Here is a 19,905-nt window from a genome sequence, read left to right on the forward strand (position 1 = left end):
TTAGACATTTGGGCAGGAATACCACCATTAAAAAAAAGGATGCTGTGTCCTCCGTGCATCTCATCAAAGGATTATGATGTCCGTGGATCTTGTTACTGGAGATGTTTACCTGCTCATCCCTGGAATAAACCACTAGGATCTCTGGTTCCTTATATTAGAGAATGATGTTCAGAGACCACGATCTAAGTGCCCGGTCTTCACATTGTTACTGGGTGTCACTGCCTCTAAGCCCACTCACGGGACAGAGATAGGAAGCACACGTATGTATACTAACCCATGCATATGCACACAGCTATATTTCCATATCTAGCTATATGTAATTTTAATCATGGGTTCACACTGAGACCTCTGATTCTAATCCAGTACCACAGGGTTTATTCTACCCTTCCTCTTATTTATAGACATATCTTTCTCTAACAGTGAGAAACACAGCTCTCAGAATCTACAGCTTATTTGTTTTAGTCTACCGAGTCTACTAAATTGATCCTAGTATAGTTTCAGAATTGCTAAATATATCCCTATGAGAAATACTTCTAATAACTGTATTTCAGCACTTATGTGAAGTAACTTTTACCTTTACTCCTTTTGTGTCCAACCTAGATACAGTTTTCCAGGGTTACTTCAGCTAGTTCTTCCCAGCACCTTCAGTGTGGTCAGCACTCGCTTGTGCTTGATCTGTGTTTTCCACCTTCCATTCCTGCTATGTCCTAGTCAGCTGTTTATTTGGGGTGGGGTGGTATGTGAGACATTACTATGGTTCTCAAGTCAGAGTTACCCAAAATGGTTTATTCACTGAGTACATTCCCCTCTCATCCAAGCAACCCTGAACCCATTCAATTTTCCTTCTTCCAGGCTTTTCCCACTAATCTGCTTATTTTCTGGATTATCTTTCCTGTCCGCCCTATACATCAGTGTATTTTCCTTAGGCTAGCATACTCTAGATACTCATTTGGACACTACTTTCTTCCCTGAACAGTATGTCCTGGAAATCTGTGTCACATCTGTTCAGAGAGACCCTTCTCATTCTACTTCACAGCTGCATGCTGCTCCACTGTATGGGTGTACCATGCTTTATTTAACCACTCTCTTCTATATGAGTCTTTCGGTTGTCTTCAATATTCTGCAGTTACAATGTTGCAGTAAATAACCTTGAGCATATATTTTTTCACATCCTAGAAGTAGGGTTGCTGGATCACAATCAAGATGTAGATACATATGCAGTTTCTCAGGTGTTGTCAAAATTTCCCTCTAGAAGGGTTGTACAAACTTGCATACTCACCAGTAATGTATGAGTGTTTCCCCACAGCCTCAACAACAGAACGTGTTGAGATGTGTGTTTTTTTTTTCTGCCAGTCTAGTAAGTATCTCGGTATTCTTTTAATTGCTGTCTTAGTCTGTTCAGGCTGCTATAACAAAATACCAAAGGCCGAGGGCCTTAGAAACAACAGACATTTAAATCTCAGGGTTCTGGGAGGCTGGAAGCCCAAGATCATGTGCCAGCATGGCTGGGTTCTGGTGAAGGTCCTCTTCCGGACTGCAGATTGCCTATGCCCCCCCGTTCCCTCGTATGGTGGAAGGGGCTTGGGACCTCTGTGGGGGTCTCTTACCAGAGCACTAATCCCAACTGAGAGGGGTCCACCTTCATGACCTAGTCATCCTGCTCCTAAAGTCCCTCTTCCTCACACCATCACCTTAGACATTAGGTTTTCAACATATGAATTTGGGGGAGACACAAATATTTAGACCATAGCATCCATATTTCTCTAATTGAGTGAATTTGAGTATTTTTCCTACCTTTCAGTGCCATTTTAATATTTTTGTAAATTGTCTGTTTGGATAGTTTTCTCATTTTTCTATTGGAGTTTTGGTTCTTTGTCTATTTTTAAGAATTCTTCAAGAATATTAATCCTTTGTGATACATGTTTTGAATATCTTCTCCCATGTCGTCAGATGTCTTTTGACTGTTTTCTCATGGCTTTTGTCATATACATTTTTTAGCCAGATTTATCAATCTTATTATTGCTGGATTTGGAATCATAGTTACAAAGTTCTCCTACCTTGAGGTTTCAAAGAATTCATTCTTATAGTATGTGCATGGTTTCATTTTTTTACATGTAGAGCCCTAAACCACTTGCAGTTTATTCTTGGGTATGGTGTAACATATGAATCATCTTTTTACAAATGATGACTCAGTCATCTCAGCACCGTTTATTTAAAAATCCATCTTTACCCCCAATAATCACTGAGATGCCACCTGTATCACGTACTTACATCTACTTCTGGGCTTCCTAGTCTATCCCACAGGTCTATTCATGCACCAGTACCACACTGTTTTAATTACAGACATTTTATAGTATGTTTCAACATCTAGATCCCCAAGGGTAAGATTTATTTAAAACTTAGCACTTGCCCATGCTCTGGGCCCCTTCCACACATCAGGCCAGTTATCCTCTCAACACTAGAAGTGAGCAATGCTCCCATTTAACAGATAAGATAAACCAGCACTCACAAGAGATTCAGTGACACGTCAAGTTTTCATGGGAATTCCTGGAGGTCCACTTCTAGAAAACCTGAAGCTACGAGAAGTGGTCCCCAAAGCGTGCTTCCTGACCAGCAGCCTCATCATCACCTCGATAGCCATTAAATTCTCAGGCACATCCCAGATCTGCTGTATTAGAAACTCTGGGGGCAGGCCCTGCAGACCATGCCTTAACATGCCCATCAGAGGATTCAGACGGCCTAGAGAACCAGGAGCTACAGCATCTCAAAGGGCCCAGAACTGGGAGTCATCAGCAGCTGCAGGTACCCTAAAACAGCGCTTACCGACATGCGTTCCAAGGGACACTCACACCTGGAAGTTAATAACCCCCTAAACGAGGGGTTCTACTGTCAAATGAGTCTGAGAGTCCCTGACTAAAGCAAATTTCAGAAGGCATTTTTATTTCAAGACTTCCTGACTTTACCTAGGCTAACGTACTTTGTGCAGCTCAGAGAGTACCCAGATGGTGAATCTCAAATTTGCTGGACTACAAAACCCTCTTTTCCCAGAGTACCTATTACTATGACCCCAGACACATGTGTTCCGTGAACCTGTCTTGGAGAAGAAAAAGCCAAAAGATGCAAAAATTCAAGAGGACAGCATTAAGTGCTAATACCCATTCTGATCCCACAAGCTTGGCTTTCTCCTAGCTTCTGTTTAATAACAGCTTTGGCCAAGTTCACCATCTTATGGAAACTAGAGGAACACAGAGTTTACCCCAGCCTCCAGGGGGCCACGGGGTTGGGGTTATTAAGAAAAAAAAATTGTGTTCATTGACCCTGGCCTTTGGTAAGTGAGTAGTCCACTGCCGAAGCCCACTGGGTGCAATATAATTGTTGTTAGATTCTTAACGGTGGAGGCCTGACATTTCCAAGAGCTTGTCCATTATTTTAATAACTGTTAACTCTTCAGGGTGCAGAGGCCAAGGGAACAAGTGTTACTCGTTCCGCAGATAATATAAGCATTTGACGTGAGCTCCCCCACCTGGCTCCAGGAAAACAAGGGTGATGCAGATTCGATAGCACCCAAGGGTAGATAGGTTTTGAAAACACCTTCTACCTGCTCTCAGAGCAATAAATACCTCAATCCTGCCTTCCCCAGGTGGGACGCTGGGAGTCTGCAGGAATCCCAGGAAGTGTCTCGACCATGCACTCCCCAGGCAGGGGGGCACTTCTCATCTAGGTGAGAGGTTCTGGTGGAAAGGAGGCAGGAATGGGAAAAACAGGCTGGGTGACATCATTTCCCAGAGTCCACATTTAGCAAGGGGCTCCTGAGACCTCCACTGTGGGAGCCCACTGGCCAGTGCTGAGGACATCACAACACCAGGTGGTGAGGGTTGGGTGATGTGAAAGCAGGAGGGGAGGAGGGGCCCAGAGGCACCACGGAACTGAAACCAGGCTGTGTGTCCAGCCTTCCCGCTTGCCTGTCCCCCACCTCCGAAGTCTCTAGCAAAATCCAGTTAGAACGTTCCAGCTTATCTTAGTTGTGCAAAAGTCACCATCCACATCTGAATTTAGGTGTGAATGGTGGGGGAGACAGGGCAGTGTGCCTGATGCCAACACTAGACAGAACAGGAGCTCCAGAGCCATCTGGACGGTAAGGCCCTTGGAGGAAGAAAGCCTCAAACCAGGAAGTCAATCTGGGGACAGAAAGGCAGAAAGAGGCTGGGACCCGATGGTCTTGAGCCACCACACCAGCCCTGGACCACCCACAGCTGCACTTCTATGTGAAGAGATACACACTTCTATCTTTTTGGGGTTTTTTTAATCACATTTCCCCCCAGTACAGATTCTCAAATTGAGCTGTGGGGAAAACTGGACCATTTGTCTGCAAAGTCCCAAAGCTGGTCCCAGCATGTCCAGGTGCCTGGTAGCAGCGGTTGCGCTTCCTGCTGGTCCATCACTGGTGTCTAGGCTGAGACACATCCCCGCCTGTGCAACTGGCCCAGGATCAGTCCCTCCAGGAAGGGCCAGGAGCCAGAGTGCTGCCCTCCAGGCGCTGCCTCTGGGCCCGGTTGCCCTCTGGGCGCTGCCTCTGGGCCCGGTTGCCCTCCAGGCGCTGCCTCTGAGCCCGGTTGCCCTCTGGGCGCTGCCCCTGGGCCGGGGCCACCTGTCACCAATTTCCATCAGCAAGTTGCGTGCACCGGTGCCTCACTCACACGGAGGCTGAGACGAGGCCTTCCAACCTTCAGGCACACCGACCGCCACTCGGGAGAGGCTGAGGCCTGTTCCCCCAAGTTCATAATCAATCCGTACCCCCACGTCTGCACACAGCCTTCTGGAAGCTCTCTCCACCCACCTCCGAAGTTCAGGAGCTCCAGTGCTCCAAGAGCCTTTGCTTGCAAGCCCCATCCTTCCTGTCCAGATTGTCCTCGGAGAGAATGTTCTTCCTGTCTCTTGCTGCTACTTGACTCAGGAGACAGCTGTGCCTTTGATGCACTGTTACAGCTGAACACAGCTAAGACAGTCTCTGAGCTAATAAAGATGGTTCACGCTCTGTGGCCCGCAGTGTCCCCTTGGATGGAAAAACATTTCAAAAAGACTTAAGGCCACTGGTGTCTCTCCCCTGGGCCACAAACTCTGAGGAACTCCAAGGATAAAGCTCATCATGCAAGCCACTAAGGAGGGAGGGAGCCTCAGAAGCCAGGCTGGCAGCCCCTTGCCCTAGCATGGCACTGGGCACACCAGCCTGGGGGGCCACAAGCCACTGCCCTGACAGGTCATCAGCAGCTGCTCAGGCATCACCTCTGTCACCAAGGAGACCGAGCACCATTCAGGAGCCAGTGCATAGCTCTCCTAAGTCGGGGAAGTCCTGATGAGGTGTTAAGTACCATATTAGCCTCACGCTAGAGAACGGATGAACACTGGGCTCAAGCCAAACGTGGCACAATTTTGTGAAAGTCAAATGCCAACTGCCCTCAAGGACGGCTCAAACCATGAGAAAGTGATGATGCCAGCTGCACACACAGTTGGCCCTCCCCATGCACGTCTGAGGGTCTCCAGAAGGCAAGGCCGGGCTCTGGGATGAGGCAGCCTGGGGCAAGAGATGGGCTGGGAGTCCCCAGAAGTCTGAATGGTGCTGACTCCACTGTCACTGGCCGTGTGACCCCAGGGAGTCTCTTAGTCTGTGTGAGCTTCAACTTCCTCCCCTGGGATGGAAGACCATTACCTCGCCCTCCTGGATGGCCTGAAGGGCTAGAGACCATGAGCCCAGCACAAGTCAGGTGGAACTTCCCTAGCTTAGAAGGACCCAGTGGTGGGAAACCACCAGAAGAAGCACCAGGGGAACGCAAGGCTGTGCCACCAGAGGGCATGGCAAACCCACTGGTCCCATTTACCCACGAGGCCCAGGATCCCAGGATGAAGACACTGGGAAAGGAGAGAAGGCCAGAAGGAAGACAACTGTGGGCAGACACAAAGCCCTCCTGAGAGTGGAGCTTTCCAAACTGCTCCTAAAAGCTAGCTTGGCAGCAGCAGGCATTTCTCGGGCATGATCTTTCCTATCCTATGGACCAAGCTTCCGATTCTCCAGAGTTAGGATTCGGTGCCGGTTTTGTTCAAAGAGTTCTAACATTTTCTGCATGTTGTGGTCGGCCTCGATCACCTGGAAATGAAACACAGGGGTCACAGGGCTGCACCTGACATCAGCGTCCTCCTCCCTTCACAGGAGAGAGACAGAGGCAGGCAGGACGAGGCAGGGAAGGGCGCGCAAGCCCACGGTCACAGGCAGGAGGACAGGGAGGTCAGAGCCAAGCCACAACCAGTTCTAGGTCAATCCACATTCTCAACTGTATTTTCACTTAAGAAACCAGGACAGTCGTCCGCGAATGCATTTTTTTCTCATCATTTTTTATCACCTACTTTTCTATAAAGAGGGGAAAAAATAAACTCTCTAGAAAACTCCAGTAGAGTAAGATCTCACTTTCCAGCAACCTCACTGCCTGGAAGAGCCGTGAGCGCAGTGTGTGAGCAGCCCAGACAGATATCCCCAAGGCCAGGCACACTAGTTGGTACACAGGCCCCCCTCAGTTCCCACACTGCACACACACTCCTAACAGTTCACGGGACCCATCTGCCCGCCTGGAGAAACTCTGAGCAGGAGCAAATCAGAAAATGAGGGAGAGGGAAGAAGGGAAACACTGGGCAGAAGCATCAAACAGTTAGAAACGGTGAGTGTCAGCAGGAGAAGGTGCATACAGGGAAAGCACAGGGACCCAAAGGCATTAGCAGTCGGGGGCACACAGTCCTACACACCTCAGCACCTCCTAAGGGCATCACTGTGTGACGGACCAGAACAGCAACTGACGTTCCTTCGGATGCCCTGGGTCACCATGAAAAGGTGCAATGAGGTTCTGGGCCAGCCACCCCCTGGGGGACGGACAGGTGCTTCAGGACGACCACCATCCCAAGCAGTTAAGGCCAAAACCCAGGTCCAGGGGCTCCGGCCATCTGGAATATTCCTCCAGGGACGATGCTGGATAAGTGAGACGCTACTGTGTCACGGGTGTGGTGGCACGGGGACACGTCACCTTCTCCCAGGTGTGTTCAGCTCACTGAGACTCAATCCAGAAAGGGAACTGAGAGACAGGGTTCCTTCCACCCTCCCTGCTTCCTTCTCTCAAATTCTCCAGCTCGGAGGGACTTGGTCCTTGCTTCCCCAGACTGCAGACTGGCCGGCAGGCCCGCGGGTCATTTCTCCTTCTAGAGAATTTTTTTGCCCCCTCAGGGGAACTTACCAGAACGGGGGCTGCCACGGGGAAAAGGCTCCCTTTGATGAGCCACTCCTCGTACAGGTGGTGAATAGCATCCAGGTACTCCTGTGGGGGGTGGGGAACACAAGAGCTGTCAGGAGCAGGGAGGGGGCAAACCTCTCCCCTTTCGGGGCTCAGGGAGGTGAGGGAGGGTCAGTGAACACGGAGCACCAGCCTGGACAAAGGAGCCTGCGACAGCCAGCCTGACTCAGGTGGGCCAGCATGATCGCAGCCAAGCTCCCCGCCGGCCAGCCCCGACGGCACAAGTCCACAGTGTCCCTCCAGGGGCTTCCCTGGTGGTCTAATGGTTAAGAATCTGCCTTGCAATGCGGGGGACACCGGTTTGATCCTTGGTCGGGGGAAGATCCCACATGCCGCAGGACAACTAAGCCCGTGCGCCACAGCTACTGAGCTCACATGTTACAACTACTGGAGCCCACATGCTGCAACTACTGAAATCCACGAGCCCTAGAACCCATGTTCCCAACAAGAGCAGCCACTGTATGGAGAAGCCCACACACCACAACTCGAGAGCAGCCCCCACGCACTGCCACTAGAGAAAGCCTGCTCGCAGCAACACAGAGACCCAGAACAGCCAAAAATAAGTAATTAATTAAAAAAAAAAGAAGTTATTTAAAAAGAAAAAAAATGCCACCCTCCAGCATACTCGGCTCCACTGGCGCTTCAGACACACCTTCCTACCTAGCTTATTTTCTGCCACTTCCCCGTCAACAGGGCCATCATGACTTCATGGGGGCCTGGGAAGCCTCTGAACCCTCCCTCCATCCATCCCACCAAGAGGACTGCAGCGGCCCTCACTGGCCCAGGAGCCCTGCTCCGCTGCTCCCATCCCAACAGGCAACTCGTAACCTATGGATCCTCGAAGCCATCAGGACCAACTTCAGCTGGCAGACAAGGTGAGACCCAAGGGAAAAGAGGCCCAGCCCTGCCTCAAAGGCAACCACAGCAGGACTGAGTGGCACACTGAAAGCGAAAGTGAAAACCGCTCAGTCGTGTCCGACTCTGTCACCATGCCTATGTCCATGGAATTCTCCAGGCCAGCATACTGGGGTGGGGAGCCTTTCCCTTCTCCAGGGGATCTTCCCAACCCAGGGGTCAAACCAGTTCTCCCGCACTCTCCTGCAGGTGGATTCTTTACCAGCTGAGCCACAAGAGAAGCTCAAGAATACTGGAGTGGGTAGCCTATCCCTTCTCCAGTGGATCTTCCTGACCCAGGAACCGAATTGGGGTCTCCTTCACTGCAGGCGGATTCTTCACCAAATGAGCTATCAGGGAAGCCCACGCTGCTGCTGCTGCTAAGTCACTTCAGTCGTTTCCGACCCCGTGCGACCCCACAGACGGCAGCCCACCAGGCTCCCCTGTCCCTGGGATGGGTTGCCATTGCCTTCTCTGGAAGCCCATGCTTGTTGCCAGCAAACACCTCCTCCTCCCAGCCCCGAGGCTCTCAGGTAAAATGCACTGCTGCCTCTTTATCCACTCACGGGTTCTCTCTTGGCAGCAACAGACATGTCTACAGGCCTTGTCAAAACCATTAAGACAATGTTCTGGATAATGACTTGGAAGGACTCCAGCCTTGTCATTTCTTCCAAACATCTGGGTCACCACACAGAGCTGCCATGCCCTGGCCGGCACAGTCCAGCCCCACCACGTTACACCCTCCCTCTAGCACTCCTGTCTCCAGATTGCAGAGAAGCTGCTCAGACCAAGGCTTGGGACTTCATGGCCGGGATCTACCCTCCTGGTGCCCAGGCAGGTCTCTGGAGCTGCACTGGCTGTCTAGACCCCAGTCTAGCTCACCCTGAGCTCAGACTCCCATATCATCCCAGGAAATGCTTTCCCAGCCTGTCTGTTCACCTCCAGTGGCATTCACACAGGACATTCAGTTCAATATTAACTGAGCAACCCCTAGGTGCCAAGCTCTGGGACACATGCTAGGGACACAGAAGGAGTAAGATCTAATCTGAAAAGGTTCGTGGCAGCTTTGTAAGGGATGGGGAGCAAACACATAAACAGTTTGAGAGTATCTGTCCTAAGGGCTGTGACCATAATGAAGCACAGAGGCTGGGGAAGCATAACAAAGGGAAGGTCAGGGAAGGCTTCCTGCAGGAGGTGATACCTGAGCTGAGCCTGGAAGGCAAAAGAAACTGCTATGCAAAGAAACGTGTGTGTAACTCATAGTAGGGGGCTTCCCTGGTGGCTCAGCTGGTAAACACTCTGCCTGCAACGCAGGAGACCTGAGTTTGATCCCTGGGTTGGGAAGATCCCCTGGAGAAGGGAACAGCTACCCACTCTAGTATTCTGGCCTGGAGAATTCCACGGACTGTATAATCCATGGGGTTGTAAAGAGTCAGACACAACTGAGCCACTTTCACATGGTAGGCAGTAGGGAAAGAGTGTGTGTGTGTGTGTGTGTGCAGTAGGGAAAGTGTGTGTGTGTGTGTGTGTGTGTGTGTAACCACAACTAGTTCTTTACAGCCAGAGCATGAAAAGGCGGGGAGTGGAAAGGGATGAAGCCAATCACGCAGGATCGGGATGGCACGCTCCAAGTGAGGACTGTATCCTAGAGAGTGGCGAGGCACTGAGGGGGTGGGGTTAGGGAACCGCATGCGTGGTGTTCTGTATTGGACACCTCGCTGAGTAGCCGCACTGGGGCTGGATTTCTGGGGGATGTGAACAGTGAGGGACCAGGCCAGGAGAGCGGTGCAAGCCGGTTGCGACAGCCTGACTAGAGTTGACGTGGCCCTGAACCAGTACCTGGAAGGGCAAGGCACTGGACAAATACCAGTGAGTTCCACCTCCTTGCCGGGCACAGTGCCAAGCCCTGGAGATGCAGAAGTGAGCAGGCGGGTCTGGGGGTGAGAGGGCACAAAGGCGTGCCATCTTCAGGAAGTGGACTGGAAAAGCCCTGGGGACACCCAGGCAGGAACTGGAGAAGGGACAGCTCTGAGCGTGGCGGTGCCCACCACTGAGTCCGGGGTCACAAGAAGTGAAGCGGACTCGGACATGCACAGGGTCTCCGGCCTCAGAGGAAGTCAGAGTTCACCCTCCCACATGCTCAGTTCCTGTTTCTCTTCCTGCGAGGAGGGCACGATGACCTCGCAGAGGGTGGGGTCAGACTGGGATGCAGCCCCTTTCCCAGGGTAGGGGGCTCTCACCAGTGGGATGACCTTCTCCTCCTCCCTGCATCTCATCTTCAGCCTCTGGTAACAGGTCTCAGGAGTGGTCCGGAGATAAACTGAGATTTAAAAATATATATACATGTGGTTTTCACTGCTCCATTCAAAGCTTGGAAGTGAAAGTGAAGGGTGGGAGGAAGGAAGGCACAGGGGCAGGGCGTGCAGAGAAGCATCTGCCCGCAGCGCTCAGCAGGGGATGCAGAGCAGCTATGCGGCCAGACAGGCATCTGACCCTCGCGGCGACTTCCGTTGTCTTCCTGTGTCACAAGCCCCACAGGGTCACTGTAAGGCTGAATCAAGTCCTGTGTGTAGACAAGAGCTTAGCACAGGGCCCGGCTCCTGGCTGGTCTCAGTAACTGTTCAGGTTCTGTCCCTTCTCTCTTGTGAACTAAGAAAAACCCATCACATCACAGAGGACCCAGGGGAAAGCAGTTTGAGAAACGTAGGCTTCTCCAGGAGGAACCAGAAGCCCGGTTCTGTGTGCCCTTGGGGAGAAGGCTGAGTTAACACAGGAAAGAATCACCTATAGAGAGGGCCCCACCCACCACCCCTGCTGGTTGGGGGCCCAGCCAAGCATATCCTCGGTGGGCCCAGGGGAGGGAGGCCGGGGAGGGGCCATCTCACCTATCAAGTCGATGGACACATCGATGTTCCTCACAATCCAGTCAAACCATTCCGACAGGACCACATAGTCCACTTCGGGCATTTTCCCACTGTAACGAGAGTTGCGAGGGTTTTATTCTCCTACGAGATAGCTCCTGGACTACGTCACTCCCCCCAAAACATGTGGGCATGGCTTCTGCTGAAAGGGCACTGCCAGGGGCACCAAAGCAGAGTGTGATCACAGGACACTGGGCGGGTAGTGACAACAGGGACCCTAAACACCTCCAACCTCCCGCTCCCCGGGACGGTTCGTGGTACCAGGCTGGCCAATAAGTTTGTTTCCGTAACACCTCATGAAAAAACCCAAACAAGCTTTCTGGTCAACTCAATAAAATGCAGCAAGTGTCATGGCACTGCCTGAGGGGAGAAATTCAGGCTTTGAACTCTAAGCCAAGGAAGGGGCTATAAAGCCTGTCCCCAAAGCACAGGGACAGCGCCCAGGCTGGGAGGTGGAGTAGCAAACCCGTCTCACCTTTAGAAATGTATTTTACGGAAATGATAGTGGATGCCCACTGTAGCATTCTTTGAAAGACAATGAAAAACTAAATCATGGTACATCTATGTAACAGAAAAACCATGCAGTCACTGAAAGACGATGCTATAAAATAATACTTTATGACACGGAGAACGCTCACAATCAAGTGCTCATCATTCAGTGAAAACAGCAGGATATAAAACTGTTGTATATGGCTTGATCCAACCATATTGTCAAGGGTATTCATGCACACATTCTGAAAGAAGGCGGGAAAGAAAACCACCAGAACGTTAACACAGCTTTTCTTTGAACAGTAGGACTATTGGAAACGTTTCTTTATCCCTTTCTGTGTTTTCTAAAACTTAACAGCATAGTAGCTCTCAAATCGCGACTTCACTTTCATTTTCACTTTCATGCATTGGAGAAGGAAATGGCAACCCACTCCAGTGTTCTTGCCTGGAGAATCCCAGGGACGGGGGAGCCTGGCGGGCTGCCATCTATGGGGTCGTGCAGAGTCGGACACGACTGAAGCGACTTAGCAGCAGCAGCTCTCAAATCAGGGAACAGAATGGGGGTAAGAATTACTACATATTTAATGTGATAACTGGAAAAGAAAGAAAGGAAGGGACTTCCCAGGCGGTCTAGTGGTTAAGGCTCTGTGCTTCCAATGCAGGGGGCGTGGGTTTGATCCCTGGTCAGGGAACTAAGTTCCCACATGCCATACTATTCAACCAAAAAAATTAAAAAGTCATAGTAATAATTAAAAAAATAAAATGCTATGTAAGGAAGAATGCCTGAGAGAGAGACAGACCCAGCGTCTCTCCTCTGCCCTGGTGGAAATGAACATGGAAGAGGTGGAGGTAGGGGCAGCAGCTGGAGGAAACAGACCAAGAGAGGAATTCGGCCTTTCAACATCCTCCACCAGTCTTGAATATCATCCTGAATGGACCCAAACTGGAGATGACAAGGCCAGCTATGGGGGAGTAGCGGTGCCTGAGTTGTGTGTAGCTGGGGGAGCTTCTCACTGTGTGTAGCTGGGGGAAGTGGGAGAAGAGCCTGGGAGAGAGGGTGGTCTGCAGCAGCCTGCCCAACTCCCCACCCGCTGCCCTGCTTCCAGGTGCTGGGAACTGCCTCCCACCTGGGGCAGGGGGCAGGGTGGGCATGGAGAGAGGCGCTCTGGGGATGACAGGCTTGAGCAGCCCTGCCCGGGGGCCCAAGTGACAGAGCACAGCAGAGACTGGGCGGGGACTCCTCCTCTAGTGCTTGAGTCCAGCCGATGCCATCAGGGTGAAAGAGCTGTGCCTGGCCAAGCAGCAGAAAAATACGCACTGCCGGGGGTGGGGGGTGGGGTACCAGTGGGCTCCAGTGGTGGCTCAGATGGCAAAGAATCCACCTGCAAGGCGGGAGACCTGTGTTTGATCCCTGGGCTGGGAAGATCCCCTGGAGGAAGAGATGGCAACCCACTCCTGTATTCCTGCCTGGAGAATCCCCATAGACAGAGGAGCCTGGCGGGCTACAGTCCATGGGGAGGCAAATTCAGACACAACTGAGCGACTGAGGACAGCACAGCACCAAGCAGACTAGTATGTGAGGACCCCCACTCTCAATGAGTGGGGAGGCTTCGAAGGGGAGTGGGGAGGAGGAAGTCCTGGGACACTGCAGAGGGGACTAAAAGTCAGGTAGTAAAGGTACCAACTTTGTGATCACAGGCTCTCTTCCAAGACTGCCAGGCTGGCATGGTTGCCCATTCCCCAATTCTTTTTTCCTATCTCCTTGGGCTTCCCTGGTGGCTCAGAGGTTAAAGTGTCTGCCTGCAATGCGGGAGACCGGGGTTCGATCCCTGGGTCAGGAAGAGATCCCCTAGAGAAGGAAATGGCAACCCACTCCAGTATTCTTGCCTGGAGAATCCCATGGACAGAGGAGCCGGGTGGGCTACAGTCCACGGGGTCACAAAGAGTCGGACACAACTGAGCGACTTCACTTTTCACTTTAAAAGTAGCCCGGGATCTATTCAGGGTCCATCCCACAGGCCTGACTGTTTACCTTCAGGGCAGACCAACTGGTCTCAGAGACATGCTCTCCCCTGGCCAAAGTGAGCTGATGGATGTAGGTCACAGGGGCCCAACCTGAGCAGTGAGACAGGAGGGTTTGCTGGGGTTTATGATAACCAGGCTTCCTCACTCTTAGAGGAAAGCACTGATGAGATACCCACCCTGTGGCCAGCAGATGAGAAGCCCGGTTCCACAACAGCCATTTTGTCACCAAGAGGGAATCACATATTGACACAAACCAGATAAAGAGTGCTGAAACAGAGAACAGCACTTTGCTGTTGTTGTTCAGTCACTAAGTCGTGCCTGAATCTTTGTGACCCCGTGAACTGCAGCACGCCAGGCTCCTCTGTCCTTTACTATCTCCTGGAGTTTGCTCAAATTCATGCCCATTGAGTCAGCGATACTATCTAACCATCTGCTGCCCCCTTCTCCTTTTGCCTTCAGTCTTTCCCAGCGTCAGGGTCTTTTCCAATGAGTCAGCTCTTTGCAACAGGTGGCCAAAGTATTGGAGATTCAGCTTTAGCATCTGTGCTTCCAACTGAAACAGCACGAGGGCCACTGAATAAAACCGACCCCCAAGTCTAATGATAAGACAGCTGGTAACAACCTCAATGTTCATGCTACTCAAGCTGGGCTGCAGCTAGCTGCAGCTTAGAGTATTTGATATTCAAAACACCACACCCCTCTTCTTGACATGTTTTCCTTCTTGGGAGCAAAGCTGACTCCAAGCACATGAGGATTTGCAAAAAGGAAGCTGCTGATGAGCTCCACCCCCTCCACCAAACACATGGCCTGGGGGACACAGCACAGACTGGCAACTCAAGGGTGGGGGCAGTGGGCAGCATGGAGGAAGGCTGCCCCACAGTCTCCACATTACTGACACTGGACAGTGTGGTGTCAGACTGCCCGAGGACATCACCGCTGTCTGCGAGGCTCTGTCGAATCCCACAGCTGGGAGGATCCCCTTAGCTGTGACCACCAAACTGAGTCACAATTCAGGACACACGTAGCACAGTGCTAACTAAAACCAAACTGATCAACACCACAGAAGTGTCACGTGTGCAGCGAGGCACACGGAGATACGGGGATGGGGTTCATTCCTGAGGGGTCTCTGGGGCCTGAGAGCTGCTGCTCCAGGGGGTCTCAGGACACCTCCTGGGTTGCCCAGGAGAACCCAGGGCTGAGGGCAGACAGAGAAAGCAGGACTTCCTTTCCGGAAACTCTCCTTGGAAGTCCTCCGTGCAGGTGGCTCCAGGGCAGCCTCCCTGAGGGCAAGATCTGGAAATCTCTTCCAAGATTGCCAGGAGCCATTTGCTGAGGGCTCCAGGACTTGGTGGCTTGCCTGGTGGCTCAGAGGTTAAAGCGTCTGCCTGCAACGCGGGAGACCTGGGTTTGATCCCTGGGTTGGGAAGATCCCCTGGAGAAGGAAATGGCAACCCACTCCAGTACTCTTGCCTGGAGAATCCCATAGAGGGAAGAGCCTGGTAGGCTACAGTCCACGGGGTCGCAAAGAGTCGGACATGACTGAGCTACTTCACTTCACTTCACTTCCAGGACCACTGGCTGCTGGCTGAGCTGAGTGAGGAAATGGGAGCTGGCTCCCATGATTCTGGGGGATTTCAGGCAGCAGGCATTGTTTTACCTGTATCTAGTTTTCCTCCTGGGACTCTGCCCAGCTCCTCCTGTGTCTGCCTCAGGAATGGGGTGCCCTGAACCACTCCCAAGGCACTGCTTTTATTTCCGCAGAACACACAGAAGGGGGAAACCTCTCTGCAGACCCACCTACTGGTGAGCTGAAGGGGTTTCACCATGCCTTCCCCTGATCCCAAGGAGTAAAATTTGAGGTCCTGGGTCCACAGGAATCCTGCTGACTGGTCTGTTTGGCACAGTTTGTTGCCACCTTCCCCCTGAGGTCCAGAGAGCCCCTGGTTTGCACAGCACAGGTTAAATCAAAAATCACAGACTCAAATGCCAGCCTCCTGTACACATTACTTTCTTCACAAGACCTTGTGCGGTCAATGTCCGCCCCAATTTATAGATGAGGATAACTGAGGCCCAGAGAAGACTGGCCTAACTCTATCTGAGAAAGCCTGGCTCACCATGGCCCCCAAACCCATATGTCCCCAGTTGCATCACTCGCCCCCGTCTCCCATGTCCCAGGGCATATCCAGAGTCTCTCTGGCCCCGGCCTGAGGAAAGCCACAGCTCTCAGGCCTGTGACTCAGGCAGTGAGTGCCCATTCGGGACTGAGTAAGGAGGAGCCCAAGCCCAGGACCCACTGGGGTGGTGGGAAGACCTGCCTGCTGTTCCCAACGCCGGGCCGTAATGGATGTCCCTGGCCCCAGCCCCAGGTGAGTCAGTGTGTCATCTCCCCAGCTGGGCCCCACTCAGGCCCCCTCCTTCTACTCTTAGAAAATGCCAACCAGGCAATCCTGTAAAACCTGTGTGCTCAATGATTCTGCCCACGGGGCTGGGCCATACAACGGCCTGCGTGGCCACCTTAACTGCCGAGTCTTCCTCTCCACCTTCAGCTGTTCATTCCAGCACAGTTGCCCACACCTCAGTTCTTTAGGCCCTTTAAGTTTTTAAGGAGACTGTGGAACCAGAATCTTCCTCGTTGCCAATTAACCCCTGGTGGCATAATTGCACGTTCTGCCCACCCCAAAGCCGCTGGGGTGGGGATGTGGGCCCAAGAGGCGGGTCTCTCCGCAGGGAAGCTCCTCAATTGTCCCAGGCCCAAAAGTTAAGAAGGGCCCTCCAGACATTTTGCTTTAGGGGTTAGAATTCCAGTATGTGGGCTTCTCTGGGCACTCAGGCCTGCAACTGCAATCAGCAAGGCCAGGCCTGTCCTACTTCCTTCCATCCCAGTCCCTCCAGACTCCAAGCCAAGGCTGCCAGGGCTTTGAAGAAAGGGATCAACCCCAAGGCTGAAGGGGCAGCAGTAAGGGCCATCCCCACACAAGCTCCCAGGTAGGAGCCAACATCCCACACAAACCGTCTTGTGGTTCCCAGCACCCAGTCAAACTCCCCCCGGCGGGGGGGGAACTGCAACATCCTATTCTGGGTACGAGCAAAGGATCCAGTCAAACCCAGCCCTAGATGACACTTGATTTAGGCTCACGGTGATAGCAGTCGGTATTTGCGAGGAGCCGAAACCTCTCCAAACGTCTGCTCTCACAGTACCAATTCACTGGGAAGGCCCACTGCACGGAGAGTAACTGGGTTTCCACCCTTCCTCCCTATCATCACTTCTTTAGCTCTGGCCAGAACACTGTTGACCAAGCCTGCAGAAAGAAAATCCTGAGCGCGGATGACATCCAGAGACCCTGAGCACAAAGGGACTACAACAAAACCCCCAGCAACCAAAATCTGAAGCCACAAACATGAAATGAAGAAACCGCAGGTGGTGCAGGCAAATGAGGAAACCCTGCCCCATGAAGAACTTTGATCTTGGCAGGCCGCCTCCCCCCACGCCAAAGACAGCCGCTCACAGGACTGGGCTCTTGCTTTCACAATCCCAAAGGTCCAGGTGAGGCCCTGAGGAAGCCACAGGGGCAAAACTCCCAGGGACCACCAAACGCTCCCCTGCCCCCAGCGACATCTGTGTGAGGGAGTCTGCTCTCGTGAAGGCAGGAGACGAGTAAAACCGCAACAAGTGACCACTGGAGGGGCTCCCTCGTCCTCCTCGCTCCTCTCCTCTGCCCATCCTCCCTGTGGCAGAGGCACTAATGAGCAGGCGCAGAACAGAGCGAAGAGCTGTGTAAATCTAGCAGTGGACACCCCTGCTCCACGGACAGCCAGGCAGCCAAGGCACACACAGGGCTCCAGCATCAGAAACGCTGCCTGCCGGAAGGGCAGAGCCCACAAGAAAGTTCTGAGGACTAAGGACAAAGCCAGTCAGGACTTGCCCTGGCTGCCCACCCTGACCCCACAGCACTGAGGAGGCCTGGAGGGGATGGATCCTTGGCAGCTCGGGACCCAGGGAGAAGCCTTTATGGACCCCTCAGAGGAAGGGGTGAGAAACGGCTGGGGGACAAATCTGGCTGGAGAGCAAAGACCTGCCTCAGGCCCCGACACCCAGCAGGAGTTAACAAGTGTCACCCAGGTGCCAGCTCTGTGCTGGGTCCCAGCTAGGCCAGCAGACCAGACATGCTCCTTGTCTTCAAGGAGCTTACGCTCCAGTTGGTGGGGCATGTGACAGACAAGAAGTACACGTATTTAAGCTAAGCTGCATGAAACTGCCATTTTCATAGGTCACAATTGGTCAAGTTTTAACAATTTCATATGGTTCAACCTAATCAGAAGTTGTCTTAAATACTATGAAGGAAACCAATAGAAAGAAGTGATTTTCCCTGGTGGTCCAGTGGCTAAGACTCCATGCTCCCAATGCAGGGGGCCTGGGTTCAATCGCTGGTCAGGGAACTAGACCCCATATGCTGCAACCAAAGATTCTACATGCCATCAATTAATTAATCAATTTAAAAAAAGAAAAGAGTAACAGACTCAACCCATCTAGACAAGGGGGTTGGGGCGGCTGGGGAGAGGTGATGTGTAGGACCATAGTTGTAGATGGGAGAACCAGGGAACTGGGGTGTACAGAGTGGAAGCAAGATACTGGGACCAGCTCTGAGAGGGATGAAGTTCAAGGCAGCAGGAGGCAGTGACGTGGGGGAGATGGCAAGGAGAAGGGAGCAGGCACACAGCTACCAGGAAGGGAAGGGCGGGGAAGAAGCTCAAACTTCAGACCCCAGCCTGCAGCCCATTTCCTCCAAGACCCCCAAACATCAGCAAACAACTGAGCACAGGAGCGGAGGGCCCCACACCTCTGAGGCTGCAGCACTGAGGGTGCCCAGCCATGTCTGTGTGGTGGAGTCTGCTCCCACGAGGACAGAAGACATCTTCGAGTGAAATCACAACAAGCACCATGCACGCCGTGCTGGACTGACGGCTCTACTCGCTGACTTCACCCCACCACGTCTTGTCCCACTCTGCCACATAACCCACAAGGGCCCTGCCCCCTCTCAGACTGGGGTCAGCTGGTGTGACCTGCTTTGGCCAATGGAGGTCAGCCAACATGAAGCCGAGACCTGAGAAAAAACTAGCACTTCTGCCCTCTGGCCACCGCCACGGGAAGTGAACGCCCAGGTCAGCTCACCAGTCCCAGGAGAGGATCAGCAAGCAGACGAGAGATGAGTCACCCCAGTCACCCTCCCCGGGCCACCCCAGACCTGCCAAACCCTGGATGCGTCATCAAGCCCAGCCAAGGTCAGCAGAGCTGCCAGGCTGCCCACCCTGGACAGTCGAGCCATCAATATGGTTGGTTGCTATACCATGTATCTGTCAACTAGTAAATGAGTTCCAATTTTATTTCTAAAAATTTAATGGTTGAATAAGTTATCGATTGTGCAAACTACGATACCTTCTGTACAAGTTTTCTACAAAAACGTATCTTGCACTGTAAATTGACCGCTCCATCAACCGTACAGGCAACGTCTAAAAGAAAACAAATGTTATTTACTAAACTCGGGCAGGAAGGTCAGGAAGCCTGGAACAATAACTGTTGCTCCCCTGCCTCTGGTCTATGCTGAATACAGAACTGAGATGCCACCGGGGAGGGGTTTGGGGGGGGGAGGGCGGGACAAAGAACCACGTGTCCAGCCTCCTTGGCCCTGGACCCTCCCTACACCCTGAGGCTCGGTGGTCAGTGCAGCAAGGCAGGGCGGAGAGCCTGTCGGTTGCAGCCTCTTTCCCGGGAGGGGTGCGGCTCCACTGGACTATGGGTTTGGGGAGTGCTAGAAAAACTGCTAAGTGACGCCCGGGAAAGTGGCGGCAAGTGCGAAGTGCAGTAACTATTAATGACCCAGCAGGTGCGTCCACTGAAGCAGAGGCAGAGCTTTGAGGGGACAGGGTGTGGCTTTCTGCAACCCCAGCAGCAGGCCCACCAACACCTGCCTTCACTCAGGGCTGCTGGGGATCACGCAGTCCTTCCTAACTGTAAAGACCATGCCCCACAGCGGGAGGAGGACAACACTGACGGCGCCACTCTCCGCCAGCAGGCTCACACCCTCCAGAGGCCTTCCCTTCGTCCATGGTGCCCCATTGGGAAGGGCGAGGTGCCCTGACTCCAGACACTTGAATGGGTAAACATTGCTCTCGCTCAGCCTGCCCATGGCACCCACTGGGACCTGGACCCACAAATCAGAGGCCGATTCAAAGCCACAACCTGAGTC

The 19,905-nt window shown here is 52.6% G+C and overlaps 1 protein-coding gene across 31 annotated transcripts in view; it reads right to left on the bottom strand.

Moving 5' to 3' along the window:
* Positions 1-19,905, bottom strand: part of TK2 (thymidine kinase 2) — a 48,296-nt gene that overhangs the window by 17,338 nt on the left and 11,053 nt on the right. For 9 of the 31 annotated variants that reach the window (XM_086350976.1, XM_086350965.1, XM_086350977.1 and 6 more), the window contains 5 exons: positions 19,095-19,168; positions 11,111-11,199; positions 10,466-10,545; positions 7,275-7,355; positions 4,282-6,142 (listed from right to left, as the gene is read on the bottom strand). In XM_086350976.1, coding sequence (XP_086207102.1) covers positions 6,044-6,142; positions 7,275-7,355; positions 10,466-10,545; positions 11,111-11,199; positions 19,095-19,168 — 423 coding nt within the window. In that variant the 3' untranslated portion in view covers positions 4,282-6,043. Of the gene's footprint in view, positions 1-4,281; positions 6,143-6,792; positions 6,907-7,274; positions 7,356-10,465; positions 10,546-11,110; positions 11,200-19,094; positions 19,169-19,905 lie in introns of those variants that run through there. The other 22 variants (XM_086350984.1, XM_086350985.1, XM_086350986.1 and 19 more) reach the window with 11 other exon arrangements.

This window comes from Bos grunniens, chromosome 18, assembly GCF_055505025.1.
Source record: "Bos grunniens cultivar Pamir isolate PY7600 chromosome 18, Bosgru_T2T1.0, whole genome shotgun sequence".
Lineage (NCBI taxonomy): Eukaryota > Metazoa > Chordata > Mammalia > Artiodactyla > Bovidae > Bos > Bos grunniens.